This window comes from Martes martes (assembly GCF_963455335.1).
Source record: "Martes martes genome assembly, chromosome: 11".
NCBI lineage: Eukaryota > Metazoa > Chordata > Mammalia > Carnivora > Mustelidae > Martes > Martes martes.
This window is the reverse complement of record NC_137899.1, coordinates 90,295,054-90,320,354: the sequence shown is the minus strand read 5'-3', so window position 1 is coordinate 90,320,354 and position 25,301 is coordinate 90,295,054. Positions and strand designations below refer to the sequence as shown.

The 25,301-nt window shown below is 37.5% G+C and overlaps 1 protein-coding gene across 2 annotated transcripts in view; it reads right to left on the bottom strand.

Annotated features, from left to right (window-relative positions):
• AGBL3 (AGBL carboxypeptidase 3) overlaps nt 1-25,301 on the bottom strand; it is a gene marked incomplete at its 5' end in the record, with an annotated part of 59,060 nt that overhangs the window by 19,097 nt on the left and 14,662 nt on the right. Inside the window, 9 exons of one of the 2 annotated variants that reach the window (XM_080818099.1) lie at nt 321-392; nt 1,631-1,688; nt 4,533-4,619; nt 10,197-10,263; nt 11,129-11,241; nt 11,467-11,567; nt 13,177-13,303; nt 14,445-14,607; nt 18,821-19,600. In XM_080818099.1, coding sequence (XP_080674225.1) covers nt 321-392; nt 1,631-1,688; nt 4,533-4,619; nt 10,197-10,263; nt 11,129-11,241; nt 11,467-11,567; nt 13,177-13,303; nt 14,445-14,607; nt 18,821-19,600 — 1,568 coding nt within the window. Of the gene's footprint in view, nt 1-320; nt 393-1,630; nt 1,689-4,532; nt 4,620-10,196; nt 10,264-11,128; nt 11,242-11,466; nt 11,568-13,176; nt 13,304-14,444; nt 14,608-18,820; nt 19,601-25,301 lie in introns of those variants that run through there. The other variant, XM_080818098.1, reaches the window with a different exon arrangement.

Here is a 25,301-nt window from a genome sequence, read left to right as displayed (position 1 = left end):
TAAATGTGATTTTTGGGGTGCTAATGGAAGTCCTGGGACTGTGGGTCGCCGGGGTGGCTCAGTCATTAAACACCTGGCTTCTGCTCAGGTCATGATCCCAGGGTCCTGGGATCAAGCCCCGCATCAGGCTCTCTGCTCAGCAGGGAGCCTGCTTCCTCCTCTCTCTCTCTCTCTCTCTCTGCCTGCCTCTCTGCCTGCTTGTGATCTCTGTCTGTCAAATAAATAAATAAAATCTTAAAAAAAAAAAAAAAAAAGACTGTGCCAACTTCAACCACTGCTAGGAAACTAGGAATTACGGTCTATATTCCTAGTTTACTCACCCAAACCTTGATTAGGGAATGATCTTCTGAAATAATCAAACATACAATCATCTGATATATTCGGCTTTATATCTAGAAAAGATGACAAAAGATCATTAGTAGCATGAAAATAATTTGAATCTTTTACACTTCATATTTTTTCTTTTTTTAAACAAAAAGGCTAGAACATATAAATAGTTTAGCTCAATAAACTAATGCAAACAGTTCTCACATATGAATTTTTGTTGCATTTTTGCTTTTTATTGTTAAAGTCTAAAAAATGTTCATACCCTTTGGGTCAGCAATTCCTTTCTAGGGGTCTATCATAAATAAGAATGTACACAAGTAGAGTTATAAGGTCTTCGTTATCGTAACAGAAAAGAAGCAAAAGTAAAGTTTAACAAGGGAGGTAGGTTAATTTAAGGTTCATTAATACAATGGAATATTTTGCCACCATTTAATAACGTATAAAGAAGTTTATAATATACTGTAATTTTAAATGAAAATGTAGGTTGCAAAACATGAACATTCTGTGGTTCATTAATGTGGAGTATATGTGCTCAGACTTAGAAAAAGGTCTAAAATGTGCTTTTCAGTTCTAATTATTGATACTAAATTTTCAACAAAAGACTATATTAAAGTTATATATTAAAAGTGATTTTCTTGTATGATCACTATGAGAAAGAGTAGTTAAATTTCAAGTCAATAAACCATATTAGTTATAATAGAATTCTCCCCTTTCCTTGGTGTGGTTATTCCCATTTCTATTTCTAGTTAGCCTGCTAGATCATAAACTAAATGGATATAAATATGTACATACATTTTTAATTAGGTTCTCTCAAATCCTTTTCTGGAAGTAAGTGTGGTATAAATGAATAGTAATGCAGATAGTCAAATTCATATCCAACTTAGCAGATTCCAGTAGAAGTAAATGAATAGCCCATAATTTTCTCTCCTGAGCTCATCCTCTATTAAGTTAAGAAATGAGTTTTTTTTAAAACTTAAAATCCCTATATTCTGTTTAGGCAAAAACCTCTCAAATCAGAGATATCCATCAAGTTCATGGCCACTCACTCCAACCCTCCGGTGTAGTTGACCACTCCTTTCTCCGTGCTCTCTAGGAGCCCAATCTAGAATACTGGCATTGTACCTGTAACACTGCAGTCAATTTGTTTACTTGTTTTTCTCCCCCTTTTAAAAATGAGCTGCTGGGAGTAAGAAATGGTGTAGCTTACTTCATATCCCTAGCACCAAGCACAATGACAACCTCAAAGATGTGGCACAAAAAAGTGTTCGTTGAATGTATGAATGGTTTAGAAGCAGAACATTACCTTTCACTTCAGAATTTGAATCTCTATGTCTTTGCGCTAAATGTCCTTTATCACACGCCTAATGGAACACAGAACCAAAAGGAAAACAATACTATGTTATAAATATGAAAATGCAGCACATTTCCTGTATCATCCTTGGTATAGCAGTTTTCAACATTTCTCATTTTATCATAGGTTTAGAGTAGACAAAAATGCCTCTTAAATCAGAACCTCTTAATACCTTTCATAACACCACTTTTCTCCTACAGCAATGAGAAGAAAATACTGATATTTTGGCACTACTAAAGGGAGTTAAAAATCTTTTTTACTTCATATAGAATTTATTTACAATGAGAAAGAGACCAAAAAATGTATGCTTACAATCTCATTTAAATGAGAATAAATATGTAAGAATATGAAATGAGTAAAAATATATAAAATTGTGTGAAAGTATATAATTGATTACAAAACTATCCTTGTATAAAAAAGATAAAAAATACTTTTTCATAGCTTGTCAAAGTCCAGAGTAGTAAGAGCATACACATGACATTGTTTTCTACCTTGAAAAAGTTAATGACCCATCTAGACTAAATGAGACATAAAACACCGCAGAATTATGACAACGAATCCTGAATAGTCTATAAATCATGTGACCAAACTTTGTTCAAAAAGTTTGTTTCCAGACTTTTGTTTCTGCATCTGTGCTATGTGGATATTATAAAGAATTTTCCAAAAGGGCAACGGAAAGGAAAAAAATATTGAAAACATCAACATCTTTTTGCCAACATGCTATGCATATCAACTCATGTTGAAAAGTGGACTATGAAAGAGAGTTAAAAACTAAACTTCCCTTCTTTGTAGATAAAATTGGCAGCAAAAAATTTGACATGATCATTATGAAAATGAAAGTATAAAAATCAAAACTTGATTATTAAAGGCACAGAGAAAGGAAATATTCTAGAAAAAAATATACGAAGTTAAAAACAGCAATATGATATGAGAATTTGGAGAGATAAGAGGTAAAATTAGGCTGGAGAAATTCCCTTGTGATAAGACCTGATTTGATGAACTCTATCATTTTTAGCCCTCTTTCCTTGATTGAAATGATGATGTAAGCAATAAACTACTACATTCATCCTACAGAAAATCACCAGGCCAGTGTCCTTATGACCATGATCTCCTAATTCTAACCACGGTTATCCATAATTGTTTTGCAGAAAGTCTTCCAAATCAATTATTGAGAATGACCTGGTAGGAAATAGAGTTAACTAGGATACTTTAAAATAACTTAAAAATAGGGGCTCCTGGGTGGCCAGTTGTTAAGTTTCTGCCTTTGACTGAGGTCATGATCCCAGGGTTCTGGGATTGAATCCCACATTGTGCTCCACATCGAGCCCCACTGAGAAGTAAATATATATGCAAGCCCCACTGAGAAGTAAATATATATGCATCTCACAAAATCTACATACAAAACAGTAAGAAACAATCCCACAAACAAAATCTAACTTTTGGTTATTGAGTTCTGCAAATGAGTTAACAAACTGATATTGATTAGAGAGTTTGTTTACTGAAATTTTTTTTATAATCTTGGCCCTCTCCCAAGCATACTCATGTTGCTTAGATTGCAAAATTTACAAACAAAAATAAGGTATCATTGTAAAAATATGCACTATTACTCTTAACAGTGTGCGAGACTAGAATTAAGAATTTATGAGGACTACCGCACACAGACATGTGCGTGCACACTGCGGAGTGCGTCAGGCTCACAGCATCGATATGGTATGTCTGCAGGATGTTAACACTGGAGGAGAAGTAAAGGCTCCAGGAGAGCTCCTGTACATATATTTCTTTGCAACTTCCTGTAACTATGTAATTCTCTCAAAATAAAAAGTTCTTAAAAAATGCTATTTGTTTTTGTCTGGTTCTCCCCAAAGGCAAAATTTCTGACCTGAGTGTCTCTGGAGCTGGGGGTGGGGACAATGGCACTCTTCTCTCAGTGACACCCACTTTAGTTGCTGAGCTGTAGGTGTAAAGAGGGCAGTAGTCTCAGGTCTTCTGTATTGGCCTCTTCCGGGGTGGAACCACCATTTTACAAGCCAAGACAAGGGCAGTTGGGGCCAAAATATGTAATGCGGCACTCCCAGCAGAATCTCTGTCTCATGAATGGGGCCTGGGTAGAAGAAGGGAGCCCCCACCTGTTGGCTGCACTCACCTGGAACTTCACCTCAACAACAGGGAGCTGGAGGCAGGATATGAAATCCTGATGCCCTGCCCTCCTTGGGAAGATAGCCCTCGGACTGGCATCTGTGGAGAGAGGGGGCCCTGTGTTCTTGGCTGCACTGGGGGGTAGGAAAGATCTTGATTCAAATACCACAGGCTCTTGATGTTTTCTTTTTATCAAGTTTTAGTAGATTCTCACAAATAGATGTTTTTTTCATTTGCTGTTTGCCCTTAGGACAACTTCCAGAAACTTTAAATGGTTTTTTGTGTGTGTATGTGTGTGTGTTAGTATCACCAATTTTTGCTGGATGAATGGATCTGCAGAGCTCCTCATGCTGTCATGATGGAAATCAATATTGCAACATTGTCTATTCCTACACCTTTGTACTGCCATTTAATTTTTCTTCATTTTAATTAGCTTTCTTAGTTTTAATTTCTATCCTAGATGTATCTTTGTAAGATGCCTCAAATACTTTTCAGAGTAAACTAAGTGATTTAAATATAGTACCTTAATAAAACCCACCTCTTATCTGTCAAAGTTCTTTTGTGTTTTTATAAAGAGCAAATAATATGAGCAAAGTTTTAATCATTGACTTTTCCTGTGAGGGGGAGAATTAGGATATAGGAAGTGTAACAAGAAATGACTTGCCATTCTCCTGCAACCATTTTTTAAAAAACTATTAATAACCAGATCAGTGCATACCTCTTGCTCTTCTCTGGTGTTCTGATGACTTGCTATGGTAGAATTTCTTTCCTTCTTTGTTTTCAGGTGTTTTTTCTTGTTTTTTATCTAAATAAAAGAGTCATATTTAAAATTAATATTTAACACATCAGAGACCATATATATGTAGATATAAAACTATCTTGAGACTTCCAGTTCTATTCCTCTAAGTACAACTAAAAACCCTGGGTATTATATAAAAATTAAACATAAGAAGCTCTAAAAAGTGGAAAGAAGGCAGCAGACTGGTTAGGGACCTCAGGAGCAGAGGAGTAGCAGGATGGTGAGGAGATCCTGTGTTTTGTTTTTGCTTCAGACATCCCAGCTTTAGAGCTGGAGAAACCAGCAACCCAGAAATGCCACTAAGTGAAGAAATAATGTCTGAAAACTTCCTAAATTTGATGAAAGACATGAATGTAAATATTCAAGCTCAATGAACTCTAAGATGAACTCAGAAACCCATAATGAGATACATTATAATCAAACTTTCAAAGATAAAGAGAATCTTGAAAGTAGCAAGAGAAAAGCAAATTATTACATGCAAGAATCCGCAAAAAGATTATTAGATTTCTCAGGGCACCAGGGTGGCTAAGTTGGTTAAGCCTCAGACATTTGGTTCCAGCTCAAGTCATGATCTTAGGGTCATGATTTTGAGCTCTGCGTCAGACTCCGTGCTCAGCGCAGAGTCTGCTTGAAGATTCTTTCCCTCCGCCCCTCCTCTATGCATGCTCTAAGATAAATAAGTCTTAAAAAAAAATTTATTAGATTTCTCATCAGAAACTTTGGAGGCCAAAAGATAGCGCACCAACATATTCAAAGTGCTTAAAAAATGGCATAATTGTCCTTCAAAAGCTAGGAAAAAATTAAGATATTCCCAGATGAACTCTCTCAGCTTTTTTTGGTGACCACTAGACACATCCTGCAAGAAAAGTTCAAGAGCATCCTGCAAGGTGAAATGAAAACACACTGGACACTAACTTGAATCTGTAGAGAGAAATAAAGATCTCAAGGTAACAACATGGGGAATTATAAAAGCTAGTTTATTTTTGTAACAATGGTTTTAAAGAGCACTTTTTTCCCATATAACTTAAGAGATTAATACATTTAAAGAAAAAAGTTATTAATGCAGTTTCATCCCGTTGTGATCAGAGAAGATACTTTGTAAGACAGCTATCTTTTAAAATCTATTAAGACTTATTAAGTTATATACCAACAAATTAGATAACCTAGATGAAAGAACAAATTCCTAGAAACACAAAACCTAGCAAGACTATATTACAAAGAGATAGAAAATATGAACAGATGAATAACTAGTAAGGAGATTGCATCAGTAATCAAAAATCCCCCAGCAAGAACAACAAGCCCTAGACCTGATGCCTTCATGGGAGGATTCTAGCAAACATTTAAAGAGGAACTAGTACCAGTCCTTCTCAGACTTTTCTAAAAAACTGAAGAGGAGGGAACTCTACTAACTCATTCTATGAGGCCAATATTATTCTACTACTAAAGCGAGACAGACACTACAAGAAAAATCAAAGACCAGCATCTCATGAAAATTAGTGCAAAAAATCCTCAACAAAAGACCAGCAAATTAATTTCAGCAGCATATTAAAAGGATTGTACACAGTGACCAAATAGGAATTATTCCTGAATGCAAGGATGGCTCAACATACCGAGTTGATCAATGTAAAACACCACAACAATGAAGGAAAAAACCCCACATGATTATCTCAATTGATGCAGAAAAGGCAATTGACAAAATTCAGCACCCTTTCACCATTTAAAAAAATCCCAATAAACAAGGCATACAAGGAAACTACTTCGACACAATAAAAGCTATGTACGAAAGACCTACAGCTAACATTGTGTTCAATGGTGAAGACTGAATTTCCTTTAAAATCAGGAATAAGGCAAGGATGTTTGTTTTTATCACTTCTATTCAACACAATACTGGAAGTTCTAGCCAGAGCAATTAAGCATGAAAACTGAGGAAAAGGCAGTGCAATGGGAAAATTAGAAAATGATCTCTGTAGATGACATGATCTTTTATTTTAAAAACCCTAAAGAATCCAGAAAAAACCTGTTTGAACTAATAAATCAGCAATGGAGGATACAAAGTCAACACAGAAAAATCAATTGCATTTTTATACACAAAGAATAATTTGAAAATTATAAAAAATTCCATGTACAATAGCATCAAAAGAATAAAATCCTTAGGAATTAATCAAGGAGGTGAAAGAACTATATAATGAAAATTAAAATACACTGCTGAAAGAAATTAAAGAAGATAAAATTGATTAAATTGTATCTCTTGTTCATGAAGTGGAAGCCCTAATATTATTAAAATATCAGTACTACCAAAAGCAGGCTATGGATTTAATCCAATCCTTACCAAAATCCCAATGACTTTTTTTTTTTTTTTTTTGCAGAAATAGAAAAATCCATCCTAATATTCATATGGATCCTCAAGGGACTCCAAATAGGAACAAAACTGGAAGGTTTGTACTCTCTGATTTCAAAATTTACCACAATCCTACAGTAATCAAAACTGTGTGGTATTGGCATAAAGACAGACATATAGATCAGAGAGAAAGAATAAAGAGCCCATAAATAAACCATTGCAAAAATGATCAGATGGTTTTTGAAAAGGGAAAGACAGTCTTTTCAACAGATGGTGCTCAGAAAACTGGATATCCACTTGCAAAAGAATGAAATTGGACCCTTAACCAAATACCAAATAAAAAATTAACTCAAAATAGATTAAGGACCTAAATGTAAAACCTAAAAGGATAAAAGTCTTAGGAAAAAAGAAAAAAAAGGACAAAACTCGACAACACTGAATTTGGCCATGATTTATTGGATGTGACACTGAAGGTCAACAGCCAATAAGGGACTGAGGTCTTTAGCCCAACAGCCTCCGAAGAACTGAATTTTGTCAACAATTATGTAAGTGTGATTAAAAGTGTATCCTTCCTCAGTCAGGCCTTCAGGTGAGACCACAGCTTGACCAACACCTTCACTACACTCTTTTGAGAGACTTTAGACAGAAGCATCCAGCGAAGCCACTCCCGAAGCCCTGCCTCACAGAGACAGTGTGATAATAAGTATCTGCAAAGTTTTAAGCTGCTGCTTGTGATGATTTGTTACTCAGGAATAGAAAACTAATACATCTGTCTTATTCCATTCAGCTGCTATAACAAAATACCACAGAGTGGTTGGCTTAAAATAAAGGAAATTTATTTCTCATAGTTCTGCAGGGAAACTATTTCTGCAGAACAGTTTCTGCAGGAATAGGCAGAATATTAAGAATATTCCCACTGGGGCGCCTGGGTGGCTCAGTAGGTTAAGCCTCTGCCTTCGGCTCAGGTTGTGATCTCAGGGTCCTGGGATCGAGCCCCGCATCGGGCTCTCTGCTCGGCAGGGAGCCTGCTTCCCCCTCTCTCTCTGCCTGCCTCTTCGCCTACTTATGACCTCTCTCTGCCAAATAAATAAAATCCTTTAAAAAAAAAAAAGAATATTCCCACAATACGGGAAACCATTGTGGCAATATGGTCAGGTGAGTGCTCTCTTTTGGGCCGCAGACCTCCTATTGTATCCTTACGTGGTAGAAGGGGTTAGAGATCTCTCTGGAGCCTCTTTTATAAGGTACTGAATCATCCAGAGAGCGCTGCCCTCATGACCAAATCACCTCCCAAAGGGCCCACCTTCCTGCAGCATCATATTGGGCATTATAATTTCAACATATGAACTGGGGGGAAATAGAAATATTCAGGTATAGCATTCTGTCCCTGGGCTCTCCAAATTCAAGTCCTTCTCTCATGAAAATTGGCCATTCCATCCCACCCCATTCCAAGTTATGTGTTTCCAAAATACAGCGGTGGGATAGCACAGGACAGACATTCCCAAAGGGGGAGTCAAAAAGAAAGAGAGGGCGATGGATCCCAAATAAACTCCAAATCTGGGAAGGCAAACTCAACAAGATCTTAGGGCTCAACATTCATCCTCTCTGGCTCAATGCTCTGCCATCTGGACCCCTGGGGTGGCAACATAGCCCTGCAGCTTGGTGGGGTGCTGCTCCTGCGTGGCTCTCTGCCAGGGCACTGCCCATGATGCGGCCCGTGGCTCCAGGCAGCCTGCCTCCATGGCCTCTATTAAAGGCCATTAATCCTCTAGCTTGTTGAAATCTAGGTGGTGGTGGCCTGGATGATCTCTTAGTTACCTCTGAGGCCTTTCTTTTCTTGTCTTGCAGAACATTGCACTTTTGCAAATAGACCTATGGTACCATACTGTAAACCCTTCCTTCATTCTGTCCTCTCTCTCACTGCTTTAGTTCAAACTGGCAGTTTTCCTGATGGGGTGGCTGATTGGATTAGTTCTGCGGTTCACACACACACTAACCTGCTTAACAATTAGGTGATCTCCACACCCTTACTCTTCTGAACACATGTTCCTATTTTTTGTAATATTGCAGGCTGAGAATTTCTTAGATCTTCACCCTCTGGTTCCTCTTGGCTTAACAATTCCTTCTTATCTCTCCTTGTATTTCACTATAAGCAGTCAGAAGGAATCAAGCTGCTCTTCAACACTTTACAAAGAAATCTTTTCAGCTAAATATCCAATTTTATCACTCACAAGTTCTATCTTCCATAAAACAATAGAACACAAACACAATTCAGTCAAATTCTTTACCATTTTATAGTCAGGATTAAAATTTTCTCCATCAGTCAATAACATGTTTGTTTCTGAGACTTCATGAAAATTACCTTTAAAATTTATATTTTTACCAAGGTTCTGTACATGACTATTTATTTGTGTATTCTTTAAGAAGATGGAAACTTGCTACCCCTCTTTCCTTTCTGAGCCCTTATCAGAACCTTTGGAAGTTCCTTCATGGCAATATCAGCATTTTGTAACATGTACTTCAAAACTCTACCAGCCGCTACCCATTATCCAGTTCCAAAGCCAGCACCACATTTTCAGGTATTTGTTACAGCAGCATCCCACAGTCAGTACTAAGAGAGAGTGTTAGTTTGTCTTGGTCATTTGTCTTAGTCACCTCCTGATACCATCACATTGAGGGTCAGGGTTTCAACCTGTGTATTTGTTGGGGGCATAAACATTCAGTACGTAACACCACCTGAACTCCCTACTCCTCCTCCTCTTCTAATTTCCTCCTTAGGCACTTACCATGACCTGATACAGCAAATATTTTACTTATTTCTCATCATTTATTTCCACCAACTAGAATAAAAGCAATGAAAGAAGATTTTTGTCTCATTTTTTTTCACTGCTCTAACCCCAACACATAGCTGAAGCTCAATATATAGTTGTTAAATAAAAGAATAAATGGACATTGAATTTGCAGTCAGGTGATGTATGTTATGTTATGCTACTTATGTTAACTCTCATTTACAGGTGATGTGGCTTTTGAGAAGCTCGTTCTCTGGATCTTTAGAGTAAGGGTTTACAAATCCTAAGGATAGAAAATTCTATGATTTAGAGATAATGTCACATAATCAGGAAGTAACAGTTACTGCTATACAATAATTACATAACTGCAAGCACGTTTTTGTCTGATTGTTAGTCACAATAAGGAGAGTACCTATTCAATATATCTATACCATAGGCAGAGATTCTTAATCATACCTGAGAAGTCAACTTGAGAAGATAAGTCTGAGACTCATTGGATTCTGAACTGTCAGAGCCTCGGCTACTGCAAAAAAGAATAATAAATAACTTTGATATAATAATTACTATGTTATTTTCATTATTCATATTTATATTTATTCAAATTTATAATGATTTATTAATTTGATCTATATTATGAGTATTAAAAATAATAATAAACAACAATATTTTGGCAGCATTTTAAAATTTTAGCTGTTGTTTTTACCATATTATTGGAATGGTAGAAATGTTCTAATTTTAAGAAGAATGTTTACAAAGATAAACATTACAAATAAATTTGTAAATATTACAAAGTGTAGATGTCATAGTTCTAGGCATCTCAGAGTATTAGAAGAAAAATGACTGAAATTGGAACGCATCAAATAGAAACAAATCCATGAGTTCAAAATGATACTTTCCTGCCACAAACAAACTTATTAGTCACCTCTGGAGGTTCAGGGGCACTAATCAAAGCCTGAAAATTTATAAATAAAGGAAAGGAATCAAACATTTGTTCTGTTTTTCCTATAGGAAACTGTACAAAATTAGCACCTTCATTCTTCCAACAACATTTCCTTTGCATTAAAAATTTGCATTTATTATTTGCTCATTTAGAGTATGTATGTGGCATCTCTATAGATGCGTCAATTCTCTGTGGGTAATGTCAGCATTAAAAACAATTTGTGTATGTCTTTCATGTACAGGACATAATAGGTGCTCAATTAATATTACTCAAGTCAATAACTGAAGTCTTAATGAAGTTGGAGCAAAGTAAAATGTGTGGAAAAAATTTTCCTCCACCTATAGTTGGGATTTTCAGTTGAGACTGAGAATTTTATATCCACCTGTTACTATAAAGAGCACAGAAACACAGCAGAACAAATTATGTTCTATCTGCCATCTTGGCTTACCTAGAGTCTAGATCCAGTGTCATTTCTTTCAGAGAAGTATCTGAATCCTCAAGGATTTTTTCCAAGTTTATATGTTTTTCCATTTCTTCTAATTCTTTCAGGCACTGATAATACTAGGGGAAAATGATAAATTAATTATAAATTAACTCTATTTCCTAATTAAATGAACTGAATATTTATAGACACCTGGAACAATAGCTATGGGGATATCAAGTACCAGAAACCTCAAACACTGTCAGGATATTAAAACAAAACAAAACAAAAAACTGCCATATACCCTTAGGTTATGTTATCTCATAAACTTGAGTTTTATGCATTACCAAATGGACTTTGCTTACCTTGGTTCGGTCTGGATCACAATAGTCCAAGAGAGAATCACAAAAATGATATCCCATTGACTCCAAGTCTTTTGTGTTGAAATGAGTGCCCCGTTTATTACCTAAAACATTAATAAGTTTATCCACCATTGAGGATGAGTTAATCATTTGTCCTTAACAGGTGGGCCTAAATTGTAAAACAGAAAGTATAAATAAACAAAACATCTGATATGATTCTATATCCTGTCCTTTGGATTTTCTTCTCTGGGGCAGGTCATTTAACAGCTTAGTGCTTTCCCTCTTCTCTCCACATCTGGATGAAAGCTGACTTAACACATAATAGTCTATGTTGTAAGGCAGAAGAAAATTGAGTAAGAAATTATGGAATACTTGGTTACCAGTTATAAACACACTCATAATCACTTAGTGAAAAACTTGGGTAAATATTTTAATGTTTTCATCATCATAGATGGTGTTATATCAGTTTCAAGGCGCTTTAAAAGGCAGAAAATATATGCGCTTCCCTTTGAGTCAATAAATTTTCTAAAAATGTAACAATTTTCTTTTTTTTTTTTTTTAAAGATTTTATTTATTTATTTGACAGAGAGAGATCACAAGTAGGCAGAGAGGCAGGCAGAGAGAGAGGAGAAAGCAGGCTCTCCACGGAGCAGAGAGCTCAATGTGGGGCTCGATCCCAGGACCCTGGGATCACGACCTGAGCCGAAGGCAGAGGCTTTAACCCACTGAGCCACCCAGGTGCCCCTAAAAATGTAACAATTTTCTTAATATGGAGTATTCTAAGGGTCAACTAGATGTGACTAAAAGATTTCTTAGGGGCGCCTGGGTGGCTCAGTGGGTTAAGCCTCTGCCTTCGGCTCAGGTCATGATCTCAGGGTCCTGGGATGGAGCCCCACATCGGGGCTCTCTGCTCAGCAGGGAGCCTGCTTCCCTCTCCCCCTCTGCCTACCTCTCTGACTACTTGTGATCTCTCTCTGTCAAATAAATAAATAAAATCTTTAAAAAAAAAGATTTCTTAAGTGGGACTAGAGAGCATGCTTTTATTTTTAGTTAAAGGAACCGAGTACTTCCATTAAAATATACATTTACTCTCTCAAAGAACCCCCAACACACCCAGTCTACTTTGACTTGTAAATAGCAAATCCACCAAAAACATTTCTATCCTGGTATTTTAAGCATGAGCATTGCTTTTTCTTGAAATCCAGAGTCATCTGTAAGGACTCCTTCTTAAAAGCAAAAGTAATTAAAGATTAGATCATTAAATAACCAATTGGGTATTCTAGCTACAGTCTAACACTTTGTTTCCTAAGCAAAGGGAAATGGTGAGATGGAGATACACAGAGTGGTATAGTTTGTTCATCCTATATATAGAAGCGATTGGACACCAGCATGCATGTAAGTGGGAAGAAAGTGCCCACTATTACATTATCCACATTATTAATATCACATTAAAAAAGGTTTCTTTAGGGGCACCTGCGTGGCTCAGTTGTTAAGCCTCTGCCTTTGGCTCAGATCATGTTCCCAGGGGTCCTGGGATTGAGCCCCGCATAGGGCTCCCTGGTCAGCAGGGAGCCTGCTTCTCCCTCCCCCACTCACCCTGCTTGTGTTCCTTCTCTTGCTGTGTCTCTGTCAAATACATAAATAAAATCTTGGAAAAAAAAATTTCCTTGGCTTAAAGCTCTGAGAGCCGTGAATGAGAACACTTGGTCTTACCCAGGGTAGATCCACAAAAAGTAGCCTCCATGGTAAAGCTGTTCCTGATTCCCATTTTCCACATTACTACCCTTCCTGTGCCCTCTTTGCTCTTCTGAACATTAAATTTGCAAGCTGAGAATGAAAACTAAAAAGAAGCAAATAAAAATGAGAAAATGTGTTTTCCTGAGTACAATGTCTTTCTCAGGAAGTAGGGTTGAAAATAAGAAAGTAGTGCATATGCAGTAATTCTCTCTAAAGCTTCAGGGGCTTCTTTTATTTCCAAACCAGAGGAAATAACTCATTTTAAGGATGACATATTTACATTTCTCAGAAGTACAGATTTGAAAACACTGGCAATAAATTTTACTTTTTATATGTAACATATGCATTCAAAAACATTGATTAATTCTTGATACTGTTGGGATAAGCTCTTATACTTTAAAAAACTTATAGGAAAGGGCTTAAATATGCTTAGGAATAAAGATTAATGTAGATGTTTTGAATAAGACAAGGATGCTTTATTTTCACAAGCTCGATCACTGGAAAGCTGTCCTGAAAGATTGTTATAACGTTAGTCTCATAGTTTTTGCAATTTTTAAAATTTACAATAAAATTAAATTGTGTTGCATTCTAGGACTTTGACACATGTATAAATTTGTGTAGCCACTATCGCAAATCAGGATATAGGACAATTCCATCACCTCTAAAAAACTCCCTTATTTCTTTGCAGTCACAAGTATTCATTTTGAAGCTACAGTAAATGGTACCGTTTTCAGTTTTGGTTTCCAACTGTTCAGTGTGAGTATATAGAAATGTAGTTCATTTCTGAGGGGGGACTTTGTCAGGTAGGACATTGCTAAACTCACTTGTTAGTTCTAGGAGGGTTTTTGGTGCATTACTTTGGGTTTTCTATGAAGGCAGTCATGTCCCCTTTATTCCGAAGTGTCTGCCTTTTCTTTCTTTCTCTTGCCTTTCAGCACTTAGAACCTCCAGCACAAGGCTGAATATGAAGGGTAAGGGTGGCTATCCTGGCCTTGTACCTGACCTTGGGAGGAAAACAGTCTTTTATCATTAGGTATAGTGGTAGGATAAGGCACATTTTTTTCTCCACATTTCAAATTATTGATCACTAAACATTCCACATCATTGCTTTTTTATGGTCATTTGTATAAGCCAGTCAAAAGAACTCAATAAAAAAGCAATTTACGGAATAAGGTGACCTATTCTGCAGTCTCAGGTGGGCAACATGTAATAAAGAAAAAGTTAAAAATCTTAAATGGTCTTACTTTATCTGGACAATTTTTGCTCAGCATAAGTGGAAAGATCCGTTGCTGTAAGTATAATGCCTTACACCTGCCACTACCATCACAGCCATACATGAAGATGTTCTCTTTTCTACTATGGCCATGAAGGTCACAATATAAAATAACCTCATGTTTCTCCATCAATCTACCAAGAAAAAAAAAGAATAAGTTACAAGGAGTTACTAAATTTTACCTCTGCATTTTTCTATGGATTTACAAGTCTACTATCCAAATAAATAGAATTTCTTATATCTTTTCTTTCTCTTATCCTGACCGTATATTCTTAACAATTTTAAGACATCTATAATAATTTCCCATTAGCTATATATAAAATATGAATGCTTACCTTCCATTACAAGGACAAAATTTGCCTTACTCCCAAGACTCTCCAACAGGATCCCTCTGCTTTATTATTCTGGTTTTCCATCGTACAAAGGAAACAGCTCACTCCTACTTTGCCCATTAGCTTTCACAGAGACTCTGAGTCCAATACCTTCTTTCTTCATTTCCATGAGTGCAAATACTGCCCCTCATCCCTCAAGGCTGACTTCATGTCTCACTTCCTGACTAGTGAAGGCCACAGATTTTTCTTTTTTTGAAGTCCTGTAGCACATAATATTGGTACCATTTGCTGGAGACTCGCCTTGGAAAGTCTTCATGTTTTTGATACTTAATCTTGTTAAGGGTAAGAAATGCTTCAAATCATCTAGAACAGTGCTATGCACCCAAGTATCCAAATATTTGTTAAAAATGGAGAACCTGACAACCTGGTGCTGAACCAATTATTATACAACCCTTGATTAAAGTGAGAAAAATGGTACCAAAATTTGAAATTTTTTCTGGTAAATTTCTAATAAATAAGGAAATTATTACACATTTCTTAGGAGCACAATTCTTAGCTTGTATAACTTAGGCATATGATCAATATTCAAGCAATTAAAAATAAGCCCCCAGAGATGCTTGGGTGGCTCAGTCAGTTAAGTGTCTGCCTTTGGCTCAGGTCATGATCCCAATATCCTGGAGTCCCATATCCAGCTTCTTGCTCAGCGGGGAGCCTTCTCCTTCTCCCTCTGCCTGCCAGGCTCTCCCTTTGACAAATAAATAAATAAAATCTTAAAAAAATAAAATAAGTCCCCAAACTGATTAGTGAAAATAACTAGGGATGCCCGGGTGGCTCAGTCAGTTAAGTCGCTGCCTTCAGCTTAGGTCATGATCCCAGGGTCCTGGGATCGAGTCCTGCATTGGGCTCCTTGCTCAGTGGGGAACCTGCTTCTCTCTCTGCCTCTGCCTGCCACTCTGCCTACTTGTGCTCTCTCTCTTTCTGACAAATAAATTAAAAAAAAAAAAAAGAAAATAACTAACGGAGAGGCTTTAGAAAGGTAAAAAAAAGTGGTGGTATTAAGGTGGTAGGTTGCCTTTATTCATATTTCTGAACTTTATGCATTATATTACTTAACCAATATTATATACACTATTTGTTATATCTGGAAGGATAAATACAAAAATGTTAGCAATAGTATTTGTAGTAATATGAAATGTATTACTTTCATAACAAAAACATTAAAACCTAAAATCAAAATATTCAAAGCATAGCTTCTATTAAGAATAATACTCCTTTAAACTGTAGTGAAATCCCAAAGTGAGGTCTGTTACGTGTATTAATTGACTGCCCTTTTCTTATTTGGTGCCCAATAAATTCTAATTGATAACATAAGAATGACATAAAGCCACTAAAGGATCATTTTAAGTTTTTAGAAGTGGATTATAAAGCAAGATTATCACGTTAGGGCCTTAAATATGAAATATGCTGAACATTTTTTAGCCGGCATTTCCCCAGTTTTAATGATCTTTCAGTTTCTTACATGTAAATCAGAATAAACTTCTCAGTAATTCCAAAAGATATCTCATTACTTCCAAAGGGTCTAATTTTACATGGATTTAAAATCGCTTGAGAAATGGCTTGGGTCTTTTTTCTTACCCACAGGTTAAGATATTCTAAGTATCTTATACTAAGCATCCTATACTAAAATCCACTTTCTTTATTCTCATATTCCTTAAATATACCAAATCTTAGTTGCTTGTCTTCCCACACATGTGACTTTTTATTCTACTTACCTAACTATGATTAACTGCATTAAGGTAGTTTTCTTTTTTGGAAGTCTTTCTGAAACTAACTGAATGGATTCCTAACTTAACCTTCTTACAGGGCAATCTGAGAATGGAGACATTTAAAGTATTTTCCATAGAGACAAGCCAAAGGCCTTGGCCTATAATCCATCTTGTGTTGGACCAGGGAACCTTAAAGTCAAAGAGCACTAAATAGATACAGATATTTCTAATAAGTTTCCTTTCATATATATATATATATAGTTTTGGAATAATTTTAGATTACAGAAAATTTGCAAAAAATAATAAGAGTGTTTCCATATATCCCTCACCCCATTTTCCCTAATGTTAACCAATTCAATAACCATGGTACAGTGTTTAAAACAAAGAAACCAACATTGGTACATCACTAGTAACTAAACTCCCAATCTTACTTGGATTTCGCTAGTTTTGCCACTAATACCTATTCTGTCCCAGAATCCAATCTAGGATACCACACTGCACTTCACTGTCTTTTTGTTGTTTGCCATCCTCGGTTACATAAGGAAGTCATGGGTGGTTTTTTTGTTTTTGTTTTTTGTTTGTATCACTTAACATTTCTCAGATAATTGCAGGGAATCCTGGAGTCCATGTTTGTGATGGGTATGGAAACAAGAGTTTTCAGTCCTTTCTGTGGGGATCTGCACTTCACTCCCTCTGTGCCTAAGCAGGTAAAAGGATTAACGTGGAAGTGAAAGTTGAGGCCGATATGAGATAGCTGGGGCCATGCTTCTAGGTGCTTCTGAAGCCTGTCAGCAACTCTGACAGACTGGAGGTATCCTTGAGGGCCTTAGCCCTGAAACAGGGTTTTACACTTGCACTGGGGGTTCTGGTAACCCTGGGATCAGGATAAAAACACTCTGTATAATAGTACTTATTACTGTAAATATTCAAATAATCCTGAAGAGTTTACCAAGAGTTTTTACATCTATATCTGATTCATTAACAACTTTTTACTTAACACTAAATACATTTAGAGCTTTCAATGCTCCATATTTTATTCCGGGCACTTTATTAATAATTCTCTCATTTAATCCTCCTGCCTCTAAGTATTATTATTACCATTTTACAGAAGAGAAAACTGAGGTTTAGATTTGTTTTTAAATTGCTCAAGGTCACATATGTGGGAAGGCAATAAATGATTGTTAGTAAATGATATAGTAGGATTCCAATCTGATATTTTAACTCCACTCCACACTCTTAGCCAAAAAGGCTAAGGGTCTTTGGACTTGGAATGGGGTTCTGTGACTCTAATAAGTCTTTTTGCTCTAGCACATGCCTATTTCTGGCTGTTATCACCTAAAACTATTAAAGAATTCACCCACTCAACAAATATTTAAATACTATGTACATTTACTGTTCTGGGTTCTTTGGGAAATTTAAAGTTATTCAATTTTTTTCTGGGGGGAAATAAGACTATTGTTTATCAAAGTTTTAATGACTATGTAACCTGATAGTCAAAAAGACTTATCTTTTTATTTTTAAAGATTTTTAAAATTTATTTATTTGACAGAGATCACAGAGAGAGAGAGAGAGAGAGAGAGAGAGAGAGGAGGAAGCAGGCTCCCTGCTGAGCAGAGAGCCAGATGTGGGGCTCGATCCCAGGACCCTGGGATCATGACCTGAGCTGAAGGCAGAGGCTTAATCCATTGAGCCACCCAGATGCCCCAAGACTTATCTTAATAAAGAGTACACTTATCATGATAAGCACTGCGTAATGTACAGAATCATTGAATCACTATATTGTACACCTGAAACTAATATAACATTGTATGCTAACCATACTGGAATTAAAATAAAAAACAATAAAAAAAAGCCTCATCAAAGAGCAATGTATGATCAACATTGTGCCAGGAAGCCCTGTGAGATAGAATTAATTTCCACATGTAAGAGATTCAAGCATCCCAAACTAAGTATCAGTGTCACCTTTAGCAAGAAACCAGATTTGGGATAACGGAAATTTCACTGTTAGTTTCGCAAAGCAATTAAAATGTTCCAGAAGTTTATTCATTATTTAAGAAAAGGCTAGTGAATCCAGTGGCATAAAGCCAGAAAGAAGAGTGGACAGAATGGGAAAAAAATTAAGTAGCTATAGTTAAACTACCAGTTAAGCGACCTTAAAAGTAGAGTAAAATGAATGGGATGGTAGGAGCGAAAAATCTCACTACCAAGTTTACTAAATAAGCAGAGAGGTAATTCGAGGCTTATTTTACCTACGGATCATGTTCCGGGTATACCAAACAGAAGGAAAGGATTCCTTCAGGAGAGATGTATAGTTACGGTTTAAATCTCGTCCAGCTAAGGAACAACGATAATTTCCCACAATCACACCATCTGGATTCAGCATGGGTACCACCTTGAAGATGAAAGTGTCCCGAAGCAACTGCGCATCGCTCGAGTCTCCTAAAATATAATCTAGGAAGCCTTTCATGATCCAAGAGCTGTTGGTTTCTCCTGGATGGACCCTTGCAGTCAAAATCACAGCCTTTCGCTTCCTTGAGTCAGTGTTCTTCAAGGGAGTGGTGATCGTTAATACATACACCATGTTCCTAGCCATTGTGTGGCACAAGACACGTATTTTACAAAACTTGGACCGTATGGAGTCGTGATTGATAGCAGAAAGGTATTCTTGCAGGTTGGTGTAAGTATATGGATAGCAGTGAGCAAAGTAGCAGGTGTCTTTGTTGTGTGGAAATTGAAATGTCCATGTGAGAGAGAAATAATGGCGCCCCTCTTGTCCCTGGTTGTTCCTGTAATACTTGATTTGGTCTCCTATTCTCTGCCAGCCAATGTTATGAGTCTTGGCTTCTTTTTCAGAGTAAAACAGTGGGCGCATACCCCGATTGTAAAGACTAGCAGGCTTAGTGAAATTGATGATAGTGAATCTGTAGACTATTCCTGCTTGGGTATTAGTGACTTGGAAATAGTACCACTGGGTGTGTTTATTTGTGAAGAGGTCAGGGCGCAGGGTCAACTGGTATTCATATTCTGCCCTGATACAAGGAAAGGAAGGAAAAAGAAACACATGAAAATGTAAAAATGACATTCAAGTTTAAATTAAATAAGGAAAATTATTTTACTTTTACCTGTTCACAGAAAGCCTTTTTCCCTGAAGCTGTTTATTTAGGCAGCATCCAATAGCAAGTAATTGTAAAAGATAAAAGTTTTGAAATTTTCTTTTTTATTGGATATGACACTGCTTCTGTGTTAATTCTCTAAAGCTTTTTTCTTTTTTTGTAATTCAAGAGAGTACAATAAAATGGGCATTTGATAAAAAAAGTCTATATTTCAACCCAATTATGGGGTTCCTATAAAAGAAGTGATTAAAGTGCTCTTGAAACTGAATTAAAGTCCAATGTTCCTTTTTTAACTTCAGATGTATATTCCTGCTCTCTATTAGATTCAGACTCTAGGGATCTGAGATACTATCACTGAGAAAGATTTAAAACATGTAAGTTAATACAACCACATACATTAAAAAACTTGAAACTCTCCGAGGACTGTCTTTACTAACTATGTGCATTCCCCATACTTAGTCACTAAGGTTACTTAAAGGTAAAAATAATTTTACTGGTACATTTGTTTTCTACACATATACACACATGATCTTACTGGGGTCGTTGTGACTTTTTCTTTACCAAGTAACCTTCTATTCCATCAGCACTATGTACTTCCTTTGTGTGTATGTGTGTGTTATCAACAGTGACCTATGACTAGGTGAAATGAATAATGCAAAACCATAGTTGTTGCATCTAGGTGATGGGTAGATGATAGTTAACGGAGAACTGTATTATTCTCTGTACTTAAGTTTTTTATAGTAAAAAATCTTTTAAAGAATGCCCTTGGATAGATACATGTTCCCAAACATAACTAATGCAACACTCATCTCAAATATTATTCCCTTAAAAAGTTTGAGAAGCAGTGTGCATGTGTCTCTAGGGCAGTTCATACTGGCGTATTAAAAATGTACAGTACAGGGGTGCCTGGGTGGCTCAGTGGGTTAAAGCCTCTGCCTTCGGCTCAGGTCACGATCCCAGGGTCCAGGGATCGAGCCCCGCATCAGGCTCTCTGCTCCACAGGGAGCCTGCTTCCTCCTCTCTCTGCCTGCCTCTCTGCCTGTCAAATAAATAAATAAAATCTTTAAAAAAAATGTATGGTACAGAAACCTGTTTGACTCAAGTTCAGAGTGAGTCCAGAATGTGAACCTTTTGTACCCCCTTTAAAATTGTCTCCTGTTGGAGGAGAGTCAAGATGGCGGAGAAGTAGCAGGCTGAGACGACATCGGGTAGCTGGAGATCAGCTAGATAGCTTATCTAACCATTGTGAACACTTACAAATCCAACGGGAAATCGAAGAGAAGAAGAGCAACAATTACAGAAACAGAAAATCGATCACTTTCTGAAAGGTAGGACCTGCGGAGAAGTGAATCCAAAGCGAGGGGAAGACAGACCGCAGGGGGAGGGGCCGGCTCCTGGCAAGTGGTGGAGCAACAGAGCACAAAATTGGGACTTTTAAAAGTCTGCTCCATGGAGGGACATCGCTCCAGAGGCTAAACCGGGGGAAGCCCAGGCGGGGTCAGTGTAACCCCAGGTCCCGCGGGGTCACAGAAGGACCAGGGGTGTCTGAGTGCCGCAGAGCTCGCAGGTATTAGAGCGGGGAAGCCGGCTACAGAGACAGAGCCAAGGAGTGAGCTCTAAGCCCGGGGTTACCTTGTGCCGGTCGTAGGCTGGGTGGGCTCAGAGTGCCGCTGGAGGCCACAGAGACGGAAGCAACCGGGCGCTTTTCTCCAAGTGCCAGCAATTGACTGCTTCCCTCCAGGCGCGACCGCAGGCCAGGGAGGTGAGGCGGTTGGGCACTTTTCTCTGAGGGCGCACTGAGGAGCGGAACCCCAAGCTCTCGGCTCCTCCGGGCCGGAGACTGGGATGCTGCCGTCTTCATTCCCGTCCTCCAGAACTCTACGGAAAGCGCTCAGGGAATAAAAGCTCCCAAAAGCGAACCTGAGTGGATTACTTAGCCCGGCCCCTGGCAAGGGCGGTGCAATTCCGCCTGCGGCAAAGACACTTGAGAATCACTACAACAGGCCCCTCCCCCAGAAGATCAACAAGAAACCCAGCCAAGACCAACTTCACTCACCACGAACAGCGGAATTCTAGAGGAGGAGAAAGCAAATCTTATCTGGACAAAATGACAAGGCGGAAAAACTCACCACAGAAAAAGGAACAAGAGGCAGTACTGAAGGCTGGGGACCTAATCAATACGGACATTGGTAACATGACAGATCTAGAGTTCAGAATGACGATTCTCAAGGTTCTAGCCGGGCTCGAAAAAGGCATAGAATATATTAGAGAAACCCTCTCCGGAGAGATAAAAGCCCTTTCTGGAGAAATAAAAGAGCTAAAATCTAACCAAGTTGAAATCAAAAAAGCTGTTAATGAGGTGCAATCAAAAATGGAAGCTCTTACTGCTAGGATAAATGAGGCAGAAGAAAGAATTAGTGACACAGAAGACCAAATGACAGAATAAAGAAGCTGAGCAAAAGAGAGACAAACAAATACTGGACCACGAGGAGAGAATTCGAGAGATAAGCAACACCATAAGACGACACAACATTAGAATAATTGGGATTCCAGAAGAAGAAGAAAGAGAGAGGGGAGCAGAAGGTATATTGGAGACAATTATTGGAGAGAATTTCCCTAATATGGCAAAGGGAACAAACATCAAAATCCAGGAGATGCTAAGAATGCCCCTCAAAATCAATAAAAATAGGTCCACATCTCGTCACCTAATAGTAAAATTTACAAGTCTTAGCGACAAAGAGACAATCCTGAAAGCAGCCCGGGAAAAGAAGTCTGTAACATACAAGGGTAAAAACATTAGATTGGCAGCGGACCTATCCACAGAGACCTGGCAGGCCAGAAAGAACTGGCATGATATATTCAGAGCACTAAACGAGAAAAACATGCAGCCAAGAATACTATATCTGGCTAGGCTATCATTGAAAATAGAAGGAGAGATAAAGAGCTTCCAGGACAAACAAAAGCTGAAAGAATTTGCAAACACCAAACCAGCTCTACAGGAAATATTGAAAGGGGTCCTCTAAGCAAAGAGAGACCCTAAAAGTAGTAGATCAGAAAGAAACAGAGACAATATACAGTAACAGTCACCTTACAGGCAATACAATGTCACTAAATTCATATCTCTCAATAGTTACCCTGAATGTTAATGGGCTAAATGCCCCAATCAAAAGACACAGGGTATCAGAATGGATAAAAAACCAAAACCCATCAATATGCTGCCTACAAGAAACTCATTTTAGACCCAAAGACACCTCCAGATTTAAAGTGAGGGGGTGGAAAACAATGTACCATGCTAATGGACATCAGAAGAAAGCTGGGGTGGCAATCCTTATATCAGATCAATTAGATTTTAAGCTAAAGACTATAATAAGAGATGAGGAAGGACACTATATCATACTCAAAGGGTCTGTCCAACAAGAAGACCTAACAATCTTAAATATCTATGCCCCTAACATGGGAGCAGCCAACTATATAAACCAATTAATAACAAAATCAAAGAAATACATCGACAGTAGTACAATAATAGCAGGGGACTTTAACACTCCCCTCACTGAAATGGACAGATCATCTAAGCAAAAGATCAACAGGGAAATAAAGGCCTTAAATGACACACTGGACCAGATGGACATCACAGATATCTTCAGAACATTCCATCCCAAAGCAACAGAATATACATTCTTCTCTAGTGCACATGGAACATTCTCCAGAATAGACCACATCCTAGGTCATAAATCAGGTCTCAACTGGTATCAAAAGATTGAGATCATACCCTGCATATTTACAGACCACAATGCTCTGAAGCTAGAACTCAATCACAAGAGGAAATTTGGAAAGAACCCAAATACATGGAGACTAAACAGCATCCTTCTAAAGAATGAATGGGTCAACCAGGAAATTAAAGAAGAATTGAAAAAATTCATGGAAACAAATGATAATGAAAACACAACGGTTCAAAATCTGTGGGACACAAAAAAGGCAGTCCTGAGAGGAAAATATATAGCGGTACAAGCCTTTCTCAAGAAACAAGAAAGGTCTCAAATACACAACCTAACCCTACACCTAAAGGAGCTGGAGAAAGAACAACAAAGAAAGCCTAAACCCAGCAGGAGAAGAGAAATCATAAAGATCAGAGCAGAAATCAATGAAATAGAAACTAAAAAAACAATAGAACAAATCAACGAAACTAGGAGCTGGTTCTTTGAAAGAATTAATAAGATTGACAAACCCCTGGCCAGACTTATCAAAAAGAAAAGAGAAAGGACCCAAATAAATAAAATCATGAATGAAAGAGGAGAGATCACAACCAACACCAAAGAAATACAAACAATTATAAGAACATACTATGAGCAACTCTACACCAACAAATTTGACAACCTGGAAGAAATGGATACATTTCTAGAGACATATAAACTACCACAACTGAACCAGGAAGAAATAGACAACCTGAACAGACCCATAACCAGTAAGGAGATTGAAACAGTCATCAAAAATCTCCAAACAAACAAAAGTCCAGGACCAGACGGCTTCCCAGGGGAATTCTACCAAACATTTAAAGAAGAATTCATTCCTATTCTCCTGAAACTGTTCCAAAAAATAGAAATGGAAGGAAAACTTCCAAACTCATTTTATGAGGCCAGCATCACCTTGATCCCAAAACCAGACAAGGATCCCACCAAAAAAGAGAATTACAGACCAATATCCTTGATGAACACAGATGCGAAAATTCTCACCAAAATACTGGCCAATAGGATCCAACAGTACATTAAAAGGATTATTCACCACGACCAAGTGGGATTTATTCCAGGGCTGCAAGGTTGGTTCAACATCCGCAAATCCATCAATGTGATACAATACGTTAATAAAAGAAAGAATAAGAACCATATGATACTCTCAATAGATGCTGAAAAAGCATTTGACAAGTGCAGCATCCCTTCCTGATTAAAACTCTTCAAAGTGTAGGGATAGAAGGCACATACCTCAATATTATCAAAGCCATCTATGAAAAACCCACTGCAGATATCATTCTCAATGGAGAAAAACTGAAAGCTTTTCCGCTAAGGTCAGGAACACGGCAAGGATGTCCGTTATCACCACTGCTGTTCAACATAGTACTAGAAGTCCTAGCCTCAGCAATCAGACAACAAAAAGAAATTAAAGGCATCCAAATTGGCAAAGAAGTCATCAAACTATCACTCTTTGCAGATGATATGGTACTATATGTGGAAAACCCAAAAGGCTCCACTCCAAAACTGCTAGAACTTGTACAGGAATTCAGTAAAGTGTCAGGATATAAAATCAATGCACAGAAATCAGTCGCATTTCTTTACACTAACAACAAGACAGAAGAAAGAGAAATTGAGGAGTCAGTCCCATTTACAATCGTACCCAAAACCATAAGATACCTAGGAATAAATCTAACCAAAGAGGCAAAGAATCTATACTCAGAAAACTATAAAGTACTCATGAAAGAAATTGAGGAAGACACAAAGAAATGGAAAAATATTCCATGCTCATGGATTGGAAGAACAAATATTGTGAAAATATCTATTCTCCCTAAAGCAATCTACATATTTAATGCAATCCCTATCAAAATCCCATCCATTTTTTTAAAGAAATA